We start from the raw sequence: 20,204 nt of genomic DNA, 5'->3' as shown, positions 1-20,204 counted from the left end.
GGAAGGGGTGTCAAATGGGCTTCTCCTTCCCCTTCTCCTTGGTGGGGAAGGCGGGACGGGAAAGGGGCGTCTGGACAGGCGCGCACCCCTCCCGGACCCCCGGGGGTGCAGAGCCCGGCGAGGGACCCCGCGGCGGCCCGCCCCGAAGGAGGGGCCCGCTCCCCTGGGCCCGGGCCCCCGGCTCTCCACGGCGCCGGAGGCCGGAACAATAGCGCGCGCGGGCGGGGCGGGGGCGGGGGCGGGGCGCTCCGCGGGGCCCCGCCCCCGGCCCGCCCCCCGCTCTCGCACACCCGCTCGCACACTGGCTCCCACCCGCCGCCCGCCCAGGCACTGCCCGCGGGAGCCGCCGCCGCCGCCGCCGCCGCCGCCGCGCCCGCCATGGACGTCCGCCTGTACCCCTCGGCACCCGCGGTGGGCGCGCGGCCCGGGGCCGAGCCGGCCGGCCTGGCGCACCTGGACTACTACCACTGCGGCAAGGTAGGCGGGGGCCGGGGCTGGGCGCGGAGGCCGGCGCGGCCTGCCCGCGCCTTCGGACCCCGCGCCGCGGCGGGAGCGTCCCAGGCTGGAGTGCGGGACAGGAGTCACCTGGCGGCTCGGGACGGGACACTCTCGGAGGCCTACGGGGGGAGGTGCCGGCGGTGCCGATGCGCGGGGACCCGCACGCATCAGCCCCGCCGACGGGCACATGCCACTCACATAGATATCCTTGCCGTTACACTCATGGCCTGAGTTATTGCGTTCACAGGCAGAAGTCACCTCGACAGTCACTCACACGATGACACAGTGACATGCTCGGCCACCTCCCCCTGACAACCCCACATTCATTCACAGGCTAACACATAGTGACCCACTGTCACACACATAGGCAGCCAAGCACCTACTTACACTCTTACCGTCCCACACAAGTCACCCTAACAGTCATTTATACACAATGACTTGCAGTCACTCGCCCACGTACACTGTCACATCGCCACATACAAGTCACCCATTCACACAGTACGATGCCTCACACTCCGTTACATGCCCCCCTCGCCTGTCACACCCAGTCGCAGCTGGGGACAGCCACACAAAGAAGTTGCTCCGACAGTCACACGCTCACACCCATCACTCACACGGGCGCACACTGTCACGCACGCACAGCCACCCATGTACGGTGAACCTGAGACACACTAATCGCCTGGCGGTCACACAGCCACACGTGGTCACACCCAGCCTCCGCGCCGCCCCAGCCCTCACCCTGGTCACCAACTCGCGCGTCGGGGCTTTAACTTCCCGGCGCCGAGGCGCACTAATTGGCGGTTCACTAATTGGCCGTCACTGCCCCGCGGGGCCTGGGATTCCGAGTTGGCAATGGCCAATCGAGGCCTGTCCCCTCCCGGGAACTGTGAGCGGGCGTCCCTCCAGGCTGGGGCTGCAGTGAGGGTCACCCGCCCCCTCCCCCCACCCCAGTCTTTTCCGAGATCGCCGCCCCAAGCCTGGTCCCCGCTGCGCTGCCGCGGCGTGTCCTCCCGATGGAAGCTCGCGTGTCCGGCAGCCAGAACAGGGAGGGTCCGACCCCGGCTCCCCACGCCAGGGCCGGCCCGGGACGCTTAGGTGTAGCTGCACCGTCCGCGTCTCTTCCCTTGCTGGGGCAGGAACTTTCAAACTTAGTTAGCAAGGCAGACAGGGGGTGCATCCGACGGTAGGCGCGTGGGTCCCGGGCCGGCTGGAGCCCAGCGCGGCTCTTCGTCACTCGGAGCCCGGATTGAACGGCGCGCGTGGGTTTCCCCGCGGCCCTGGCGCAGACGCGCGGGCTCCGTGGCGCTGCGTGGTGAGTGCGCGTCGGGTGGTTGGATGGGCGGCCCTCCGGGGTCTCAACCTCACCCCACCCACGGGCTTTACGAGAGCCCCTTGCTGTGTGGATGCTGCGGGAAGGGGGCGTCCGCGCGCGGAACGCGGGGCTTAGGGGCTGGGCCTCGCTGAATACGTCCTCAGGCCCTGGGGAGCGGCTTCTTGGGTCGCAGGGCAAAGCCTTCCGCAGTTCCCTCCGGGGTGGGGAGTGGGGTCCTGGGCCAGTAGAACCTGGGCTGCGTGGGGACGAGGTGGGCGGCAAGTGAGGTCTCGCAGCGGGTGGGTGTGATTATCTTTGTCCGGAGACCTGCAAAGTTAGAAGCTGAAGAGGGGGATGGTGTCCTGAGGAGAAGGCCGGTTCTCGGGCTCTTTCCAGTGTGATGGAGGGAAAATTGATTAAAAGTAGAAAGTGGAGTCTTGAGAGAGGAGAAGACCATTGGGTCTGGGGGCAGCAGGACTGTCTTCTGCCCTTAGCTTTATTTTTTAAAATATTAAGTTGGCAAGGTTTCAGCCTCTGGTTTGGGGACGTGCGTGGGGATCGGGGATTTGTGCCTCAAAGTCTGGATCGGTGGGTGGGTGGCCTTTAGCCCAGAGTGTTCCTTTTGCCGGTGGTGTTTCTGTAAACCCCTCCAGAGTGGGGTGGTCCCACATGTGGGCCTTCTGAGAGGGGGGGCACTCAGCTGAGGCCCCTGCTTTATTCTGATGCTCTGTAAAGCTCTGACTCAGCACCAAGAACTAGTGTGAAACCCGGCCAGGGAGGGACCCACTCAGGGAATGAGAAGCTGGTGATTTCTGGTTTCTGTCTGTGATCTAGAAACCCTGGCCCAGAGCCGAGGGTGTGTCCAGGTGGAGGAGGGTGGCAGCTGGGCCACCAAGGTAGGTGAGAGAAAGGTCTGACCTTGCACTTGGATGTGAGACCTGCTTCTCAACCTTCAGGCTTGTGGCAGGATGAGGCAGGGGAAGTCACTTGGCTCAGCTAGGGGTGGGTCAGATGCCTGTGGTAGCAGATCCCAAGTGGGCAGTCATCTTTAGTGCTGGTGGTTGGGAGGTAGGGCACATTGTTACCAGGGTCTGATGGTGAGGGACTGGGGAGGGAAATGCCCATGCTCCTTTCTTACAACTGATCACTATCAGAACTGGAGCAGAACTGAGGCCCAATGTGCAGCCATGACCACAGCCCAATTTATAGGGCTGCAGAACCAGGACACAGCCTGCACCCTGGGGGCTTGGTCCTTGCAGTCCACACAAGAGGCTTGCCCCCACAGGGACCTAGGCCTGAGAAACAAGGGCAAGCATTTGCCCAAGTGATGCCGGACAACTATGGGACAGTTGACCCGGAAGGGCCCTTGGCGACTGTTCCCTTGGTGACTGTCCCCTTAGTGATACTCTACACAGAGATTCCAGCCACTTTAAACCAAAGTCATGAGCAGTGGCTGTTCTTTTGGTATCTTTTGTTTGAGAAAATACATAATGGCAAAAGCTGCTATGGTTTCATTTTTGCTTTGAAATAGATGTTATTTTATTAATCACAATAATATTAACATGCATTTGAAAACTAGCTTACCAGATATGAGGCAGGCACATTACTCATTTCATGTAATAAGAGTGCTTAGTGAGCATAGGAGCTTGTGGCCCTGTGCCTCGCAGGATCTGTGGCCCCATGCTGGGGACCAGATCCTCTCCTTCTTCTTTGCTTCACAGAAGGGGAACCTGAGTCACAGAGTAGTGTACTCACAGATTACATAGCGTGTGAAGAGCAGAGTTGAGGCCTGAACCCAGGTTTTCTTGACTCCCAGCTTGACACTTACACGCCCTCCCCTCAAGTCTCTGTCACAGTTTAGGGGCTAGGGGGAGATTGTGACACTCTTCCTTGGGTATCTATGAAGTCCCTTCATTCTGACTTTGGCAAGGCACTTTACCAGGCTCAGGGCATTGCCTGCCCCACCCCCCCCCACTCAACTACGGCAGGCTAGTGTAAACTGGCCCTTGGAATTGGGCAAACGTGGGTTCAAATCTCCAGGTGTGGCTTTGTGATGTAGGGCAAATGATTTGTGGCTCATTTTTTACTGAGATATGATTGACATAAAATAAAATGCAAATTTCAAGTGCATAGTTCCATGAGTTTTGACAAATATAAACACCTGTGTAACCACCATCCCAATCCAGATTTTGCTCATTTTCCATACCCCAGAAAGTTCCCTCGTGCTCCTTTCCAGCCCACAGTCTCCATCGCCGCCTCTACAGGAAACGACTTATCTGATTTCTATTATCAATGCTTTATTTAAGTTCAGTTTCAGTGTACTAAGTATACTTAAGTTCTAGAATTTCATATGCAGCATATACATCTTTGCATCTGGTTTCATTTTGCTCAACATAGTATCAAGATTCATCTGTGTTGTGTGTATATATATAGTTCTGTTTTATTGCTAATATTACATTGTATGGGTATAGCTCAAGTAGTTTATCTGTTCACCTGCCAATGGATGTTTGGGTTTGTTTCCAGGCTGGGGCCATTATAAATAAAGCCTCTGTGAACATTTTTATACAAGTCTTTTCGTGAGAATTTGCATGTCTAATGAGCTCCCGGGTGATGCTGCCGGCGTGGTCCAGCGACCACACTTTGTGTAGCAGTGGTTTGGTTGTTTGTGTACAGGTTTCTGTGGGCTCCCAACACCTGGCACAGTGCCTGACCCAGAACTACTCAGGAAATATGTGCGTGGGTAAGTGATGCAACTCCCCACCCACACAGCTCTGGGCACAGCATCTTATATCTTGATGGGGATCAACACAAGCTTGGCTAGTGAATGATTGGAGTCTCCTTGGGACGAAAATCCAAGAAGTGGGAATTGCTGTCCCCACCTCACCTGTACTTGAGATTTGTGAGGCCTGCTTAGCATTTCTGGTGGGTGAGGTCCCCACTGCTTCTTTCTGCAGGGGCACAGGTGGCTGTAGGTGGGACCTGTGGGTGGACCTGGGCCAGGTGAGCTCTGAGCTGAGATGGCTGGTCCCGGGGACTGGAGGATGTGAAGAAGCTTTTCTTTACTTTCCATCTAAATGTGTTTTCCATAGCCCCTCCCCTAGTCTGTCCTGAAGGGTCCTTACGACCAAACTTCTGTACCTTATGAATGTCAGGAGCCATAGCCCAGGCCTGGCACTGCTGCCTCTCCCCCCCCGCCCCCAGTCTGCTGGGCAACCTTGAGCATGACAGTGCCCTCTTCTGGGCCTCTGTTTCCCTCTTGTCAAAGGGAAAGCAAATCAGTGAACATAGTCTAGTGAGATGGGGAGCTAGTGTGGAGATATAATGAATGAAGCCTCGGCATATCCTTTATAACTGTAAACTGTAAACTATCCTTTATAAACTGTAAAATAGTACACCCAGGAAGGATGAGGATGATACTTTTAGAGGACATGTGCCCTCATGTACTTCAGAGGGCAGGAACCACTGTGTCTACCTTTACTTTTGTGTTCCCAGAGCTGGCCTGGCACATAGGTACTCAATAAATATTTGCTGAATGAATGAATGCATGAGTAAATTCAGGGCTCGCCAGTTTTCCTCTGTAGCTTGAGGAACTTAGCATCTCTTTGGCTCTTATAAGATTTTAGTGAGCACATCAAATCCAGGGCAGAGCAGGGGCCAAGAGTCTTTTGGCTGACCTGTCATTCCTAGAGGAGCTTACCCAAGTAGGCCCAGAGGACAGAGCCCAGCACAGAGAGCAGCCAGGAAGCCTGGAAGAGCAGCTGAGTCTGTGCCTACAGGACAAGGAATCCCCCTGCAGGACTGCCAGCCCGTGTGATTCCATAGGGCCAGCTATTTTGCTTCTCTGATTTCCTAGAACTAGTCTCAAGATACGAAGGCAGTGTAAGTTCTGGAACCTGGCAGAACTGGGTTTGAATGTTGCCTTCACCATCATCAGCATAGGCAAATTACTTAACTTCCCTGTGCTTCTGTCTCCTCTGCAAAATGGGTACAGCAACACCTCCCCCATGGGGTTGCCTTGAGGTTGGAAATCACGCATATATAGCATGTGGCCCTAGCAGGAAATGCTTTCATTTCTATTCATAAAGAGCTGCACAATTGAAAGTTACAAGGCAGGGGAAACTGTTTCAGCCCTGGATGCTGGAGGACTGACCATCCCAGCTGGTGCAGGGGAAGGGTCCTCCTAATATCAGGTGTTTCCATGCCTTGGTCTCTGGATCTGATTTTTCCTGCATCCGGTTGGAAGCAGTCTCTAGTTGGACATTTCAGCCTAATGAATTAACAAAGAGCTGCTCATTTCCTTGGCGTCTGTTTCCTTCGTGAATCTGTGTGGGAGGGGAGTTGGGTTTATCAGGCAGAGAAGACTGGTTCAAATTGCAGCTGCACCATTTGCTGGAGTGGGCTGGTGACCTTGTGCACATCATTTAACCAGTCCACGTCTCCGTTTTCTCATCTGTGCAAGGGGACAGTAATGCCTTCCTTATACTGTTGCTATGAAGCTCAGATTAAAGAAACATTTATGGAGGTTCCCTTTGATCTAGAATAGTGTTTCCCAGCCTCGGCACTGTTGACACTTTGGACTTGACAATTCCTTGGTTTTTTTTGGGGGGGGGGGTGCTGTCCTGTGCATTATAAGATGTGTAGCTGCATCCCTGGCCTCTACTGATTAGGTGCCAATCATGACAGCCAACAACGTCTCCAGACTTTGCCAGGTATCCACTGGGGGAGCAAAAGTGCCCCTGTTTGAGAACCATTGACCTGGAAAATGTGGTGCAGGTAACCTCGAGAGTCATGGGGATGAGTGTAGTGGAGCTTTAGAGCTTGTGCTTTCTGTTCAATGTTTTAGTCCTGCATCTCCCTGTCAGTAAGTTCTGTATCCACGTGGTTGGTATTCATCCTATTTACATGGATCAAAAACCTGCACAGTGATTTATCAGTGTGGTTTGGGAGCAGCAATAAAAACATATGGGAAGTAATTATTAACTTAATGAGTCGTGGTAAATTGTAATTTTATCTCTTAGTGAAAACATGCTGTATAACACGGGATAATAAATTTTGATCAATTATCCTGATGCTTCAACTTGCTACTGTAGAACAGCAAACTTCTGGTGCCTGCTAGAATGAGCAACAAGACTGGGGTTTTTCAGTATGTAATTACCTGTTTACTGCTGGGTTTCTCAGATGTTCGGCAGCTTTTTATTGAGTGCCTACTGTGTGCCAGGGGACCCAGCCTTGTCCTGGAAGCTCAGCCACTCAACGGGAAACTTCTATTTACTAGATGGAAGGCTGTGTGGATTTGTAACATGGCTCAAAATGCAGAGTCATAATTAAATATCTAATTGTCTGGGACAGTGCCAGGGGTGTAGGAAAGCCTCACATGGCAGAGTTTTAAAGGAAACGCCGGGTGGGCTATGTGGGGGCATGTAGAATTCCTGGAAGGGTGTCCTAGGCAGAAGGAAGAGCCACTGCAAGGGCCGCTGGAGGGTGGTTTGGGGATACTATCAGCCTAAGGCAGGGAGGCCTGCCTTCAGGGGAGCTGGGACACCAGCAGAGATTGTCATAAAGAGTGTTACATCCCAGCTGGTTGGGTTATAAGCAGAGGAGTGCCTTGGAGCCAGAGGTGTGGAGCAGAGTACAGAATGTTTCACGTTGCTGGATCAGACTGCTGTCAGCAGCTGTCTCTTGGTCTTCTGCTGATGGAAAAGTTTAATGTCTTGCGTTTGATTTCACCCAGTAGTCAGGGATGCTCTGCTTCTCAGCCTTCAGAATCACCTGGAGGGCAGTTGAAACACAGATCGCTGGGTGCCCTTCACAGAAGTTCTGACTCAGTAGGTCTGAGGAAGGGCTGAAAAGGTGCAGTGCTAACAAGTGATGCTGATGTTGTTGGCCTGGGAAGTACATGTAGGAGAACATGGCTCTAGACTGGGATGTGGGAGGGTTTTCCCACCTTGGCTTAGGACAAGGGGGGTGTATTGCAGGCCTGGGCTATGTAGCCTTGGCTCAGATATGGTCAGATATCCCAGAGACCCCCGAGTTCTTCAGGTCCCCCATAGGTTATGGGGAGAGTCTTCTTCACCTTGGAGAGAGTCTTACATTGGCTTGCTTGGAAACAGACTCTGAGATGGAGAGTTGCCTGTGGAAGGTTTATTTGGGGGGAAGTTCCCAGGAAGTGTACCTGTAAGGGAGTAAGGGAAGCAGGATTGGGCAGAGGGAGAAGCTGGCCTGGAACATGGTTACTGATCTGGGCTGGCTCTTCAGAGTTGTCCCAAACTGGGGCAAGGGAGCTGCTTGTGCCTTTTGATTCTCGCGACATCCAGTCATTGGCATCAGGGCATCTCCTTGTCCCAGGTAGCTCCCTGTGGCAGAGAGGTTCCCAGTGCAAGGGTACAGCGGTGATATTCCCAGCAGCTGGGGATGAATGCATAGAAAGGGGAGCACCAAAGTGCCTGTTTCAGGGAGATGCATCTTAGGGAGAAAACTCATCTTCCCTTTGGTTCCCAGGATGTCAAGGGCCAGCATGTTGATGATTTTTAGAGACTCTGAGTCACTTGCTGAGGATTCATCCTTATCTCATGATGTGAGAGAGAGCTGCAGGATAATTGCTTCTTAGGTCAGAGTGAAGAAAAATGATAATTAATGGAATTTTCTGGGGCCCAAGGGATTTTTCTTACTTGAAATGTCACGCAATTTCTTGTGTGGTGGGGAGGACTCCACACTGATTTCTGAGAAGCTTCTGGGCTGTGCCTAAGGGAGTTAGCTCTGGGCAGGGGACCATGGCTTTCTCCTTGGGCTGGAGTCCTGTCACCGCTTCAACAAGAGGCTCTTCACCTGGTCCCTGCCTCAGTGTTGGCCATTGTCCATGGCTGTCCTATCCCCATTGTCTTCAATGGTTCCCAGGAAGGTTGGAGGTAAATGAGTGGGTCCCTTGTAGCTATAACATAGGATATCACGCATATCTTTTGCTTGTTAACTTCCAATTTCATTTCAGTTTTCTGTCATTTTCCCACTTTATCTTGAATCCTGCCATCTTTTTTTGAAATTTGTTTTTATTCTTTGTAAGATACACAGAAATATAGTAGGTTATAAAGGAAAACGTGGGGGGCCTGCTCATTTTCATTTCCTCTCCCCACTGCCCTCTCAGCCCCACTCCCCAGGGCTAACCCCTGAGGGGAGTTGGGTGGAGGGTACTTCTAGTCAAAACCATTCTTCAGTTCATATCTAGTAAATTTATTGTTACTTTTTCATTTCCCAGAATTTTGTATTGTTTCTTGATTGATCTTGTATCAGAGTATCCCATTCCTTTTTTCTAATGGATATGTGAATATCTTGAGTGTTTTTGAAGATTATAATACAGTTAAAAAGTTATCTTCTGTTTCCTCCATTAATTCTGTTTTCTTGGTAGTTAGTTCTTCTGTTCACAATAGGCCTCTTTTTATGCTGATATTTTCTACAAACGCCTGGTGATTTGTGATTGACATTTACTTGTAAACAGACGTCTAGACTGATCTCCTCTGTAGTTGTGAATTCCCTTAGTGCCTGTGAGATCCACGATTCTGTGGGCAAGCAATGTGAATGTTGGTTTTGGATGCCCTGGGTATGGTTTGTGGGTGGACACTCGAAGCTGGGGACTTTTCTTAGCACATGGGACAAGCTCACTTGAGGTTGGGGCATCTGTTTCTCATGTAGACCAGCAGTTACCTAAGGGCACTGGTGCACTTTGTTTTTCCTGCCCCGTGCCTACCCACAGGGGGGAATCCCTGAGGCACATCTCTCATTTAATTGGAGTTCTTCTCCCTGGCTTTAGCCTGGGGGCAGATCCAACAGTCAGCTTCTCCGAGGTCTGTAGGCTAACACAAAGGTCCAGTCACGTCCCTGGCCCAGGGCTTCCTGCTGCCTCTCTTTGGGGATGTTCTGGGGTTCAGTTAGGATAATAGCTTTTCCAGAGGTCTTGTGTTGGTGTGCTGGTGCCTTGGAGCTGATAGGCTTCTTTGTCAGTCTGACTGCTTACTTCCCAGCACTCTTAGTATTTCTGATCCCCAGCCCTTTCTTGTGTTTCTATGGGGGCTTTCTTGGAGTTCTTCCATTTTAATCCATCTATCTATCTGAATTATGGATATATATGTATGTGTATGTTTTGTTGTGTATCTTTTTTTTTTTTTTTTGCCATTCTAGTGTTGTTTAGAGGAGGGAAGAGGCAAAAAGTGTATGTCTATCTGCCATCTTGAACAAAAAGTCCCCTCTCACTGATTTTTATTTTTAAATTTTGTGCTATTTTGTGGAGAAAAGTAGGGTGGAAATAAGCACAAATTTATCTGCTGTGCACTTACCCATCTTAGGCTCATTCTCATATCATTTCATTAAGTCTTCATGAGAACTATGCCAGACACACGTGTCCTTGTAGGTGAGAAAACTGAGGTCCAAGGAGGTCATGTTACAAAAGGCAGCAGAGAAGCTGGTTGGCTGAGCTGGCGTTCAGAGTGTGCTCTCTCTGCTCCTCTCTCCTGCAGCCTCTGTGGTGCCACGAAGAGCCCCAGCCTCTGCAGGGATGGAAGAGGGGATCAGCTTGCCCCTTGGTTTTACTGTTAATGCATTGGCTCTTCTAGAGGCCAGGGAATTCCCAGCTGGGCCTTCTGCCTTGGTTTTCAACTTCAAACATCACTTGGTAATAGAATGCCTTTATATTACAGCTAATTAAAACGTGCTTATCTCGAAGTTGGGCCTAATTTGCAGGAATGATTTAGAAACTTGTTGGAAATGAATCCAACTCAGTAGTATAACCCAGGGTCAATCTCATGCATACATTTTATTGTTCCGTTTTGCTGTTTTGACTTGAACTGAACTTGATAATGTGGAATCTGGACACTGGGCCTTTTGTTGCTCATTTATTTTGCAAATATTTCCTGAGTGCCTAGTGGGTGCTACCTACACTATTTAAGGAGGTCCTTTCACCCCAACCCCCATGCTTGTTTCTATGCTATACATTCACCTGAGCTGTAAGTGAATTTTTTTGCAAAACCAGATAGTGGATTCAAGTGATTTTGAATTCAGTGAAAGTGCCTGGCTTCATATCCTGCCACTTAGAAGCTGTGTGACTTTGGACCTGTCACTTAACTTCTCTGATCCCCAGTGTTCTCACGTGACCATGCAAACCTGCATCTCAGGTTTGTAGTGAGGCCTCTGGGAGATCATGTAAGTCATGCCCTCCCTCACTCCTGCTGCCGGCTGCATTTAGATCACCTGGGCCCTCTGTAGCATAGGCTCCATCCAGGTTTTTGGTCTTTTATAAATGGTATAAATAGTAGAGTCTCAGGAGCTTTCCAGTTAAGAATAGGTGTACTGGTGTTTTTGGTTGGGATGGTTTCCTTTCTCTCTGGATCAGTTCCCTTATTTCTCATTGTTCTCCCACAGGGACTCTGTGAGGTTCATTTAAACATTCAGGCTCACAAGACGCACATGGGCAACACTTGGTCCCTGTGTCCTTGAAAGAGGTGGGCAGGACCCAGCACCTGCCAGCAGGGCATAGGATCTGCTCCTCTTCCACAGGAGAAGTTCTAGCCTCAGCCCCTGCCTTAGTCCGCAGAGGTGGCCACCAGCTCTTCTCTTGCCTCCCCCCGCACACTGAAGATTTTAGTGTAGGTGCAAGGGAATGATCCCCACAATGGGTGGGTTTGGAAGTCACCCTCGCTGAGAAGCCTTATTCCCCAAAGGACCCATAGCTCCTGTACCAGTTCTATCTTCCAGGGTTTCTTGCAAGGGGCATGTCAGTTTTAAGAGTCACTGCACTCAGGAAAATCTAAAGTTTGGTTTCTTTATTAGATATTTATAATTTATTTATAGTGACTTCCTGTCCAGATGCAGCTTACCAGTCAGGGGTCATTTTTACCATAAGCAGAGTTGCCTAGTAACATAGTTAACATCTTACCTTCATCAGGTTTCCAAGGGAGTTATGCTAGACAATTAACATAGGTGAAATTCTCTTGCAAAGGGGAAAAGGATTTGCTTAACCCTTTACCCCCATAGACATCATCTTGTTTTCCCCAGAGAAGTGGGGATCTCTTTTGGAGGGATGAATGAAGTCCTCAGTGTGGTTATAATATATTCCATGCTTGTTTATGTTTTCTGATTGATCTGTATAGAACACAGACATAAACTCTGGCCAAGAGATATATGCTGTAGAGTCATATTGGCTTGGGATCAAATCCTGGCCTTGCAATTTATGAAGAGTGCATTCATTCATCCAGCCATGCAGAGAACATTCACTGCCTGCCGTTGCAGGGCTTTGTGGTAGATTCCAGGCAGGAACAGGTGTTTCAGACCTGGTCCTTGCCCTTGAGGAGCCACAGTCTTATTAGAGAGGTAGGCAAAAATAAGCAATTCCAAATGGGTGTGGGATTACCACGCCAGGCTGGGGTAGTCAAGGAAGGCTTCCCAGAGGAGGGTACACCCGGTCTGTGCTTGAAGATGAATTGGCCAGGTGAAGAAGGTAGAGAAAAGCATTCCAGGTAGAAGGGACAACGTGTACAAAGGCATAGGAGAAGACCAGAGTGTCAAGAGATGAAGCTGGACAGGGGAGCAAGGGTGTTTAGAAAGCTACTTAATACCTCTGGGCCTCAGTTTCCTCATCTACAAAAGGGGTTACCAGTGCTTACCTGCTTATGAAATTAAATGAGATAATAATGTATGTTTAAGCACTTGGGAAAGTTAATTTTAATTCCCTTTCCAAATCTGTTTGTGGATGCCTAAGAGCCAAACTTGGACTTCAAATGCGAGACAAGAGACAAGGAGTAAAAACAAACAAACAAACTGGAGGGCTTAGCCACCCACCTGTGTGATGCATTTCCTCCAGTGGCTCTTCTGTTGGTTGTTTTACCTCTTTTTTTGGATGAAGCGCTAAATGTTTGCACTGTGTCTCAGATTATGTCTTAGGGTATCAGTGAAGCACATAATTGTGTTTTCCTAATGGCTCGACATTAACAATAAGCCACGACCCTGCTGAGGCATTCTCTGGGACAATTTTCCATTTGCCAACAGCCTTGTGCCCATATGATGCTCTGTCAACACGTCCTGTCATTTGCTGCTTTGTCTTGCTTTCCTGAAAGGCGGCCACCTCCCACATGCCAGCTGGGGATGCTTAGCTTTTGGGGACATTTACTATCCAGTGACCACAAGTCACACATCAGGATGAGCCAAGGAGCTATCCCGGCCAAGATCAAGATCTTTCTGTTGTGTAAATTGGATCCTGTCATTTCTCTGGGCAAAACCACTCAATGGCTCTCTGTTATGGCTTGGTGAACTCTTACCAACTTAAATCAGACCTCTGCTTAAACCTTCCAGTGGCTTTCCCTGGTGTGCAGATAACATCAAATGCCTTTTTTGGCCCATAAATCCGGTGTGATCTAGCCCTTGCCTGCTCTTCCAGCCTCACTCCCAGCTGTCTGTCTGAGGCGCCAGGCTTCATGCTGGAGGTACAGTGGTGAGCAAGGCCAGCCTCCCCCTCCTTGGCCCCATTCTAGCCACCCTGGCCTTCTTGCTGTTTTCCAGCCCCCTCTCCTCCCCAGTCTCCCCCGCCACGCTCTCTTTAGGCTGAGGGGCTTTGCACATGCTACACCCTTTGCCTGGAATGTTCTTGCCTTCGTTCTTCACATGGCTGGCTCCTTCTCATTTTTCTTCGCCTTCTCAAAGACTCTGACCTCCTAATCACTGTGCTTATCCCACAGCCTCTAGTGTATTTTTTCCCCATTGCATGATGTATCTATGAGGTGACTGTTCTACCTTTTAGACCACTGGGGGTCATGTTTGTTTTCTTTACCACCGGGTCCCCAGTATGGTGTCTGTGTAGTAAGTGCTCAATAAAAAGTTGTTGAAAGAATGAATGAATCATTGTGGAGGCCACTGTAACGTATCCTAGGCTGTTGTTTCCGAGAATAAATCACTGATCGTCTCTGAGCCTTCTTTGTCTTACTTGTATATTGCTGTCAGGACGATTAAACATATAAATGTGAGAGGCAGTGTCTGGTGCCTGCAAGTGTTTTGTTTTTACATTTGTATTTATTTATCTAAGTAATCTCTACACCCCACATGGGGCTGGAACTCAACGACCCCAAGATCAAGAGTCGCATGCTCTATGGACTGAGCCAGCCAGGCACCCCGGGCCTGCAATTGTTAATAAATCTGAATTCCCATTGTAACAACATGCCACCCTCACCTGCGGCTGAGCCCAAGAAAGAAAGTTGAAGTGGATTTTAATCAATGTTTGGCTTCTGGGGTGAGGGCTGGCAGACCTCAGCCCCCTGTTTTGTCCACCTCCCGTCTCCCTGCCAGTGGTGACCTTGCTGTTTTCAGGAGGGAGGTGTCACTCCCAGTTGCCTATGTTGGGGTATCTGGGGCATAGTCGGTCTGGCCTTCAGAGATAACAAAATCTCTAGCTCGTGGGAACATTTCTGTTGAGCAAGCAGGAATTTTCTGGTGACTTCTCTCCTGGAGTTATTACCCCTTTCTTTTTATTAAACTGTAAATTATGAAGATTATGTTACCTGCCAAAAAGTATAGGAGGGGGGGCTGGGTGGGGGGAGATCCCCTGCCACTATCCCACTGGGCAGACTCAAGAACAGTGTTGATTTGGGTACTTTTCTTTCTGAAGATTCAGCGCCACAAACTGCTCTGCCCCACCCGGGTCCCCCGGAAACCCCTTACCTGTCTTGTCTTTTCTCTTTTCACGGGGTATAATATGCCTGTTCATTATGTTTATTATTTATGTCCCACCCCCACTGCTAGAATAGCGGCTTTACAAGGGCGGGGGGTCGATGGGAGCACCTCGAGCTGCTCTGCCTCTGGTTTGGGCATTCCCCACCTACCTGGCAAACTCCGACACACGTGTCTTTTAAGTTTCTCCTCACATGCCCCGGCCTCGGCGAGGCCCTCACTGCTGTCCCCTCCGCTGCCGTCATTGCCCCTCCAGCACCTGGAACACCTCAGGCTCCCTGAGAGCTGGGGTGCTTTCTGTCCCCAGGAGGTAGGGCCTTGAAGGCCATGTCCAGGAGCTTGGACTTTATCTCAAGGGCAATGGAAGCATTTTTAGAAGAATCTCGGTGACTGTCTTATGGGGAAAACATTGGAAGGGGGGCAAGAGTGGATGCAGGAGGACGGACAGAGGTGATGATATGGTTTAGGAGAGAATCCATGATGGCTTGCCGCACTGTCCAACATGATAGCCACTAGCCACATGCGGCTATTTCAATTTAATATCAAGCCATATAAAATCAAACTTAATTCCTCAGTCACACTAGCCATATTTCCAGCCCTCTATAGCCACTGGGCTTGCAGATAAAGAACATTCCCACCATGACAGAAAGACCCAGGCTGTTGGCTATGGGCCAAAGTAGAACCCCTGGTTCCAAAGGAATGAGCATTTTTATGGCTCTTGATTCAGGTTGTCATGCCATTTTCCAGGAGGGTCATCCACGTTCCCCGGCAGCATGAGAAAGTGCCCATTTTGTCACACCCTCCTGACGCGGCTTATTGTTTTCTGAAGAACCTTCAGTTGTGTATGTGCCTCTCGTCAAATCTGCCTTCGCTTAGGGTCTAACATGTGGACCATGAGGTCTTTGTGATCAGGGAATTATATGTATATTAATGCATATTTCAATAAAAAGAGTTATGTTTGCCATTGTGGTACAGTCTGATGCTATTTAAATGCCTTTGGTAATATCTTCAATCAGATGGCAAATAGAGAACAGGAAAGTTAGTAATAAAAAATGAATTAGGACGATTAGCAAAAGGTGAGCCACTTCCCTCCTCAGGCAACAGGCAGCGTTGACCGAGCTTTGCAGGGTGCTCCTGTCCAAACACACGTCTGGATTATCGCAGCCTCCAGGGCCGGCCCTGGGGTCCGTTCAGCACATAGGACTTGGTTATTGCCTTTAGTTTTGCAAAGGTCATGGACATCCCCTTAGAGGGACTTTGAGGGGCTCACACCAGGATGAGGGGCTCATACCCTGGGATGGGTGGAGTGGGGCCTCTGAAGAGGGGTTTCTGACCCAGGGCAGGCCAGCAATTTCTTCTTCCAAGGCAGAGACATCTGCATCCTTGTCCCCTGCCCTAGATCCCCCAGGGCCCTGGAGAATCCTAACCACCCCTCTTTCTAGCATCTTCTCCAGGGGTGCCCTTAGGGAACCTTTCCTAGCTGTCTGGTGTTGGGTGGGTCTCCTCCTCAAGAAGGGGTAGAGGCAAAGGCTTTAATTGATTAATGCAGATGCTGGACTAGTTCCAAAGTGAAACAGAATTCTGCTGACCGAGTAAGGTGTGTGGGGTTGGAGCTCAAGCCCAAAGGACATGGAACTTGCACTCACCAGAGCATGGGCCATGGAGATGACACACTGGTGGTCAGGGTGCTTATGTCCACACTACCTGGCTCACCTCCGCAGTCAGTAATCAGGGTTGGATAATGCCCACATTAGTTGTATGATTGCTGCAACAGATGGACACGTTTTGTTACTACCATGCTCGCTGGATGGTCCCCACAATTGGCCGGTGACAACCGACCTTAAGCCAGAGCTTCTCAAACTTTAACGTGCATGCAAATCACACCGGGCCTTGTTAAAATGCAGATTCTGATTCAGGAGACCTGGAGTGGGGCCAGAGAGTTTGCAGGTCTAATAAGGTCCGGGAGATGCTGAGCTGCCAGTCAGTGGACCACAGATTGAGAACCAAGGCCTTTGTGTCAGGCTGAGCTCCCTAGAAGCAGAGCCTGAAAAAAGGATGCTCGTGAAAAAGTGCTCTCCTGAGAAGGGGCATGGGGGCCCCAGGACAGGGCTGGGGGAGGAGGTGAGCAAGGAGGTGGTCTCAGCTGGAGAACCTGCTTCAGCCTGATCCCACGGGGAGTCCTGGAGTAAGAGCAGTACTCCAGAGCTGGTCCCATCTTGAGGCCAGGGCTGGGGGTGGCCTTTTCACACCCTTGTCAGTCGGTCCCTGGCCATAGCTTCCTCAGGGAGTGTTGGGGGAGAGGTGTCATGCTTCCTGTGCTTTTCTCCCATCAGCCAAGGGCATTTCTGCAGAGGAGGGGGCATTAGCACCCCCAGGCACTGGGGGATGGATGCACAGTCTACAAAGAGGGGTCTGGGTGGGACCCCGTCAGCATCCACACACTGTATCCTTGTCTGAGAATAGCCTTGAGAGTGCGGAAGGGGACGCAGGACTGTTGACTCTTGTTTGAACTCTGCTGTGTGACCTTGGGTAAGCCATTTCTGCTCTCTGGGCACTGTTTGTGCCGCAGCCTCCCACGGTTTTGGTCATGATTGGTCCTTGGTCCTTGTCCTTAGGTTGTGATGGAGCCTGCATATAGGGATGGGTGGATAGGTGGGGGTCTGCACAGGTAAGACAACTCTTACTTCAGAGCCTAAGGAGGGGGGGGAGAGAGGGAGCAGAGAGAAGAGGAGGGAGAAAGGGAGAGGGAGAGTGGGGGGTGGAGAGAGAGAGAGAGGGAGAGAGAGAGGGAAAGGGGGAGAGAGAGGGAAAGAAAATCCCTGAGACCTGCAGTGTTCAGGGAGGGCTTCCTGGCAGACAAAGGCATTTAGGCAGGACCTCAAAGGAGAGTAGGATGGGGACATATAGGGGAGGGGAGAACAGAAGAGCCATTAATTTCGTGTCTATATGGGATAGGTGTTCTGCTTATGTTATTTATTTAATCTTCACAACCACACTTGGAGTAGAAGCTGATCCTTCTGTGCAGATAAACTGAGGCGCCGGAAGTCAGGTGACTGGGCCATGGTCACACTGGACTGGAACCCAAACCTATTTGCTAGGACTCCCATTCTCGACCTCCATGACCTCATCCAGCAGGGGGGTGTGTGGCCAAGGCCAAGGGGATGGGTGGCGTGGGGAATTGGGGCACAGCTGTCTGGATGGGTACAGGCTAGTGTGGAAGAGGAGGCAAAGCCTGCAGCTGGGGAAGGGCACTGAGTGCCAGGCCCTGGAGTTTGGGTCCTCTAGTGGGGAGCCCCAGAGGGCTTTGGGGCAGGGGAGTAATCCAGTGTTTCACCCCTCTGCTCCAGGGCCCTTCCCGCCCCCACACTGGGCCCTCTTCCCCACATGTCTGTCTTCCCTGATCAAATTCTTCTTCAGTGTGTGTGTGTGTGTGTTTCTGTGTGTGTGTGTGTGCGTGTGTGTGTGCGTGCACGCATGCATGCTAGGCTGGGGGGCTGAAGTCCATCCTGGACCCTTTCTATAGACCACATTCTTGGCATTTTGGATCCTTGGGGCAGAGGGGCTTCCACTTTTGCTGTAGGTGCTTTGTGGGACAGAGGCCCTGGAATCACACTGCTGTCCAGCAATCTCAGTATAGGTAAGAGCTGGTTACCTTGCCCCCGCGCTGAGCCCACCTCGCTGCCTCCCTCCTTCCTGCATGCAGGGGCCTTGGAGGTGAAGGGAGGAAAGGCCACAGACAGTTATCCCAGATGAAGCCGGATGGGGGCTTGGGTGTGTCAAGACTTTGAGGCTGAGGATTCAGGTCTGAATCATCTTCTTCACTCTCTTATCCGTGGCCTGAGTTTTCTCCCCCATCAAAGCTGGCAACATCCAGGTCTTTCTCATTCTTCAAGTAAACCTCTTCCCCCTCCCTTTCTCTCTCTCTCTCGATGTTATGTAAGCTACAGTCACAACTTGGCACCTGGCACAAGGTGCTGATATCAAACTTGGAAACCGTTACTGCCAAGTGGGGGTGGCGGGGCTAAGATGGTGATGTGAGAGGTCCCGCTAGGGAGGGGTGGCCACGGAGGAGGAGCTGCTGTTTATTGAATACCTATAATGTGCCATGTGTCTTATGTACACTGTTTTCTTCAACCCTCACAATAGTCCTGCAAGTTACATATTATTATTACCATGTCACAGACACCTGACACCTGGTCAGGTTACACCAGAAGCTCAGAGAGGTTGAGAAACTTGTCTAAGGTCACACAGCGTGCAGGTAGCAGAGTGGATCAGGAACCAGAATCTGTCCAGCTCCAAAGTCATGATCTTTATTCTGCAGCAGTTTTCTTCCCACGTGCAGAGGGTCTCTAGCTTCCTTTGGGTTGGGGGAGGCCTTTCACACATGTTCCCTGTTTAGACTCAAACCATCCCAACCTAGAAGACTTGGTATAGGATGTGTTACTCCCACTGCAGACAGAGGTGAGTGCCTGCCTTGTCCAGGCGGAAGCCAGAGTCATAGGCCAGTAGGGTTCAAACCCAGGGACCTGGGTCTCACCCTCCAGTGGCTTCCCACCTCCCAAGAGGCTTGTATTGTTCTCAACTTGAGGTTGTATAGACCAGACGCTTGTTCTTTGGCGGTGAGCGTACCATGGCCAGTGTTCTTCTGTTAGCTCCTGTTAGTTGCTGCGTTAACAAGCCACCCAAAATGAGTTGTTTAATGCAACCACCATTTTATTTAGCTCACAATCTGTGGGTTGGCTGGAGGCCTGTCTGGGCTGGGCTGGCTGGTCTCTGCAGGTGCGATCACTTGGCTGGTTCCCTGACAGCTGGGTGGTGTAGATGGCCTCACTCACCTGGGTGGCACTTGGCAGGCTGCTGGCTGGGGGCTGGCCGACTGTTGGCTCGGCTTTCCCCCAAACCTCTTCCTCTAGCAGCTAGCTCCGGCTCCTTCACTTAGTGTTCTGGGGCTCCTGGCGCAGCAAGGGCCAGATGCTCTAGCGCACGCATGCTTTTCAGGCTTTTCCTTGTGGCCCATCTGTTGCTGTCTCAGTGACCAAGTAAAGTCACATGGCTAAGCCCGGCTTCAAGGTAGGAAGAAAAAGACTCCATCTCTTGATAAGAGGAGCAGTGACATCACTGTGCAGGGGGCACGCAGGTAGAAACGGGGGGACCTGTGGTCCTCTTTGTAATCTACCATGGCTGACAGGAAACACTTATGGAGCCCCTGCTGTGTGCTAGGCACTGTGGTGGGAATTCCAGGGTGAACAAGAGACGTATAATGACATAATGAAACACAAAATGTGAGCACACCAGGGCTGGTTAGAAGAGCTGCACAGGTGCTATGAGGCCAGTTAATGGAGGGTCAGAGGGAACTTCAGGAGTTGTGGGAAGACAGGTTGCTACGTGGGGCGAGGGAGGCATTCTAGATAGAATAGCATGTGCAAAGGCCTGTGGAAGGAGAGACTTGGCACATTTGAGCACCCGTTGAAGTGCCAGTTCCCTTTAAGTGTCAGCGTGCTTGGTCTGAGAAAGGAATTTTGGTTCATAGATGTCCCCTGAGCAGTCCACATGTGACCTAGTCTTAGGAGGGAGGTGGGGAGAGACCTTTCCATGGGCAGCTTATACACAGGGTGGCTGGGCGTGGTGGTCTTTGGGGCAAGGGAGAGATTGATGCTCACGTGGGCACCCAGGAAATCCTTGTGGAAGAGGAGGG

The 20,204-nt window shown here is 51.1% G+C and overlaps 1 protein-coding gene across 1 annotated transcript in view; it reads left to right on the top strand.

Moving 5' to 3' along the window:
• Positions 1 to 331: 331 nt before the first annotated feature.
• Positions 332 to 20,204, top strand: part of TOX2 (TOX high mobility group box family member 2) — a 130,650-nt gene continuing 110,777 nt past the window's right edge. The window contains exon 1 of the mRNA XM_081832735.1: positions 332 to 477. Coding sequence (XP_081688861.1) covers positions 379 to 477 — 99 coding nt within the window. The 5' untranslated portion in view covers positions 332 to 378. The remainder of the gene's footprint in view (positions 478 to 20,204) is intronic.

This window comes from Leptonychotes weddellii, chromosome 10 (assembly GCF_054177405.1).
Source record: "Leptonychotes weddellii isolate Sample4059 chromosome 10, ASM5417740v2, whole genome shotgun sequence".
Taxonomy (NCBI): domain Eukaryota; kingdom Metazoa; phylum Chordata; class Mammalia; order Carnivora; family Phocidae; genus Leptonychotes; species Leptonychotes weddellii.
The sequence above is the reverse complement of the archived record's forward strand: the minus strand, read 5'-3'. Positions and strand labels throughout refer to the sequence as shown.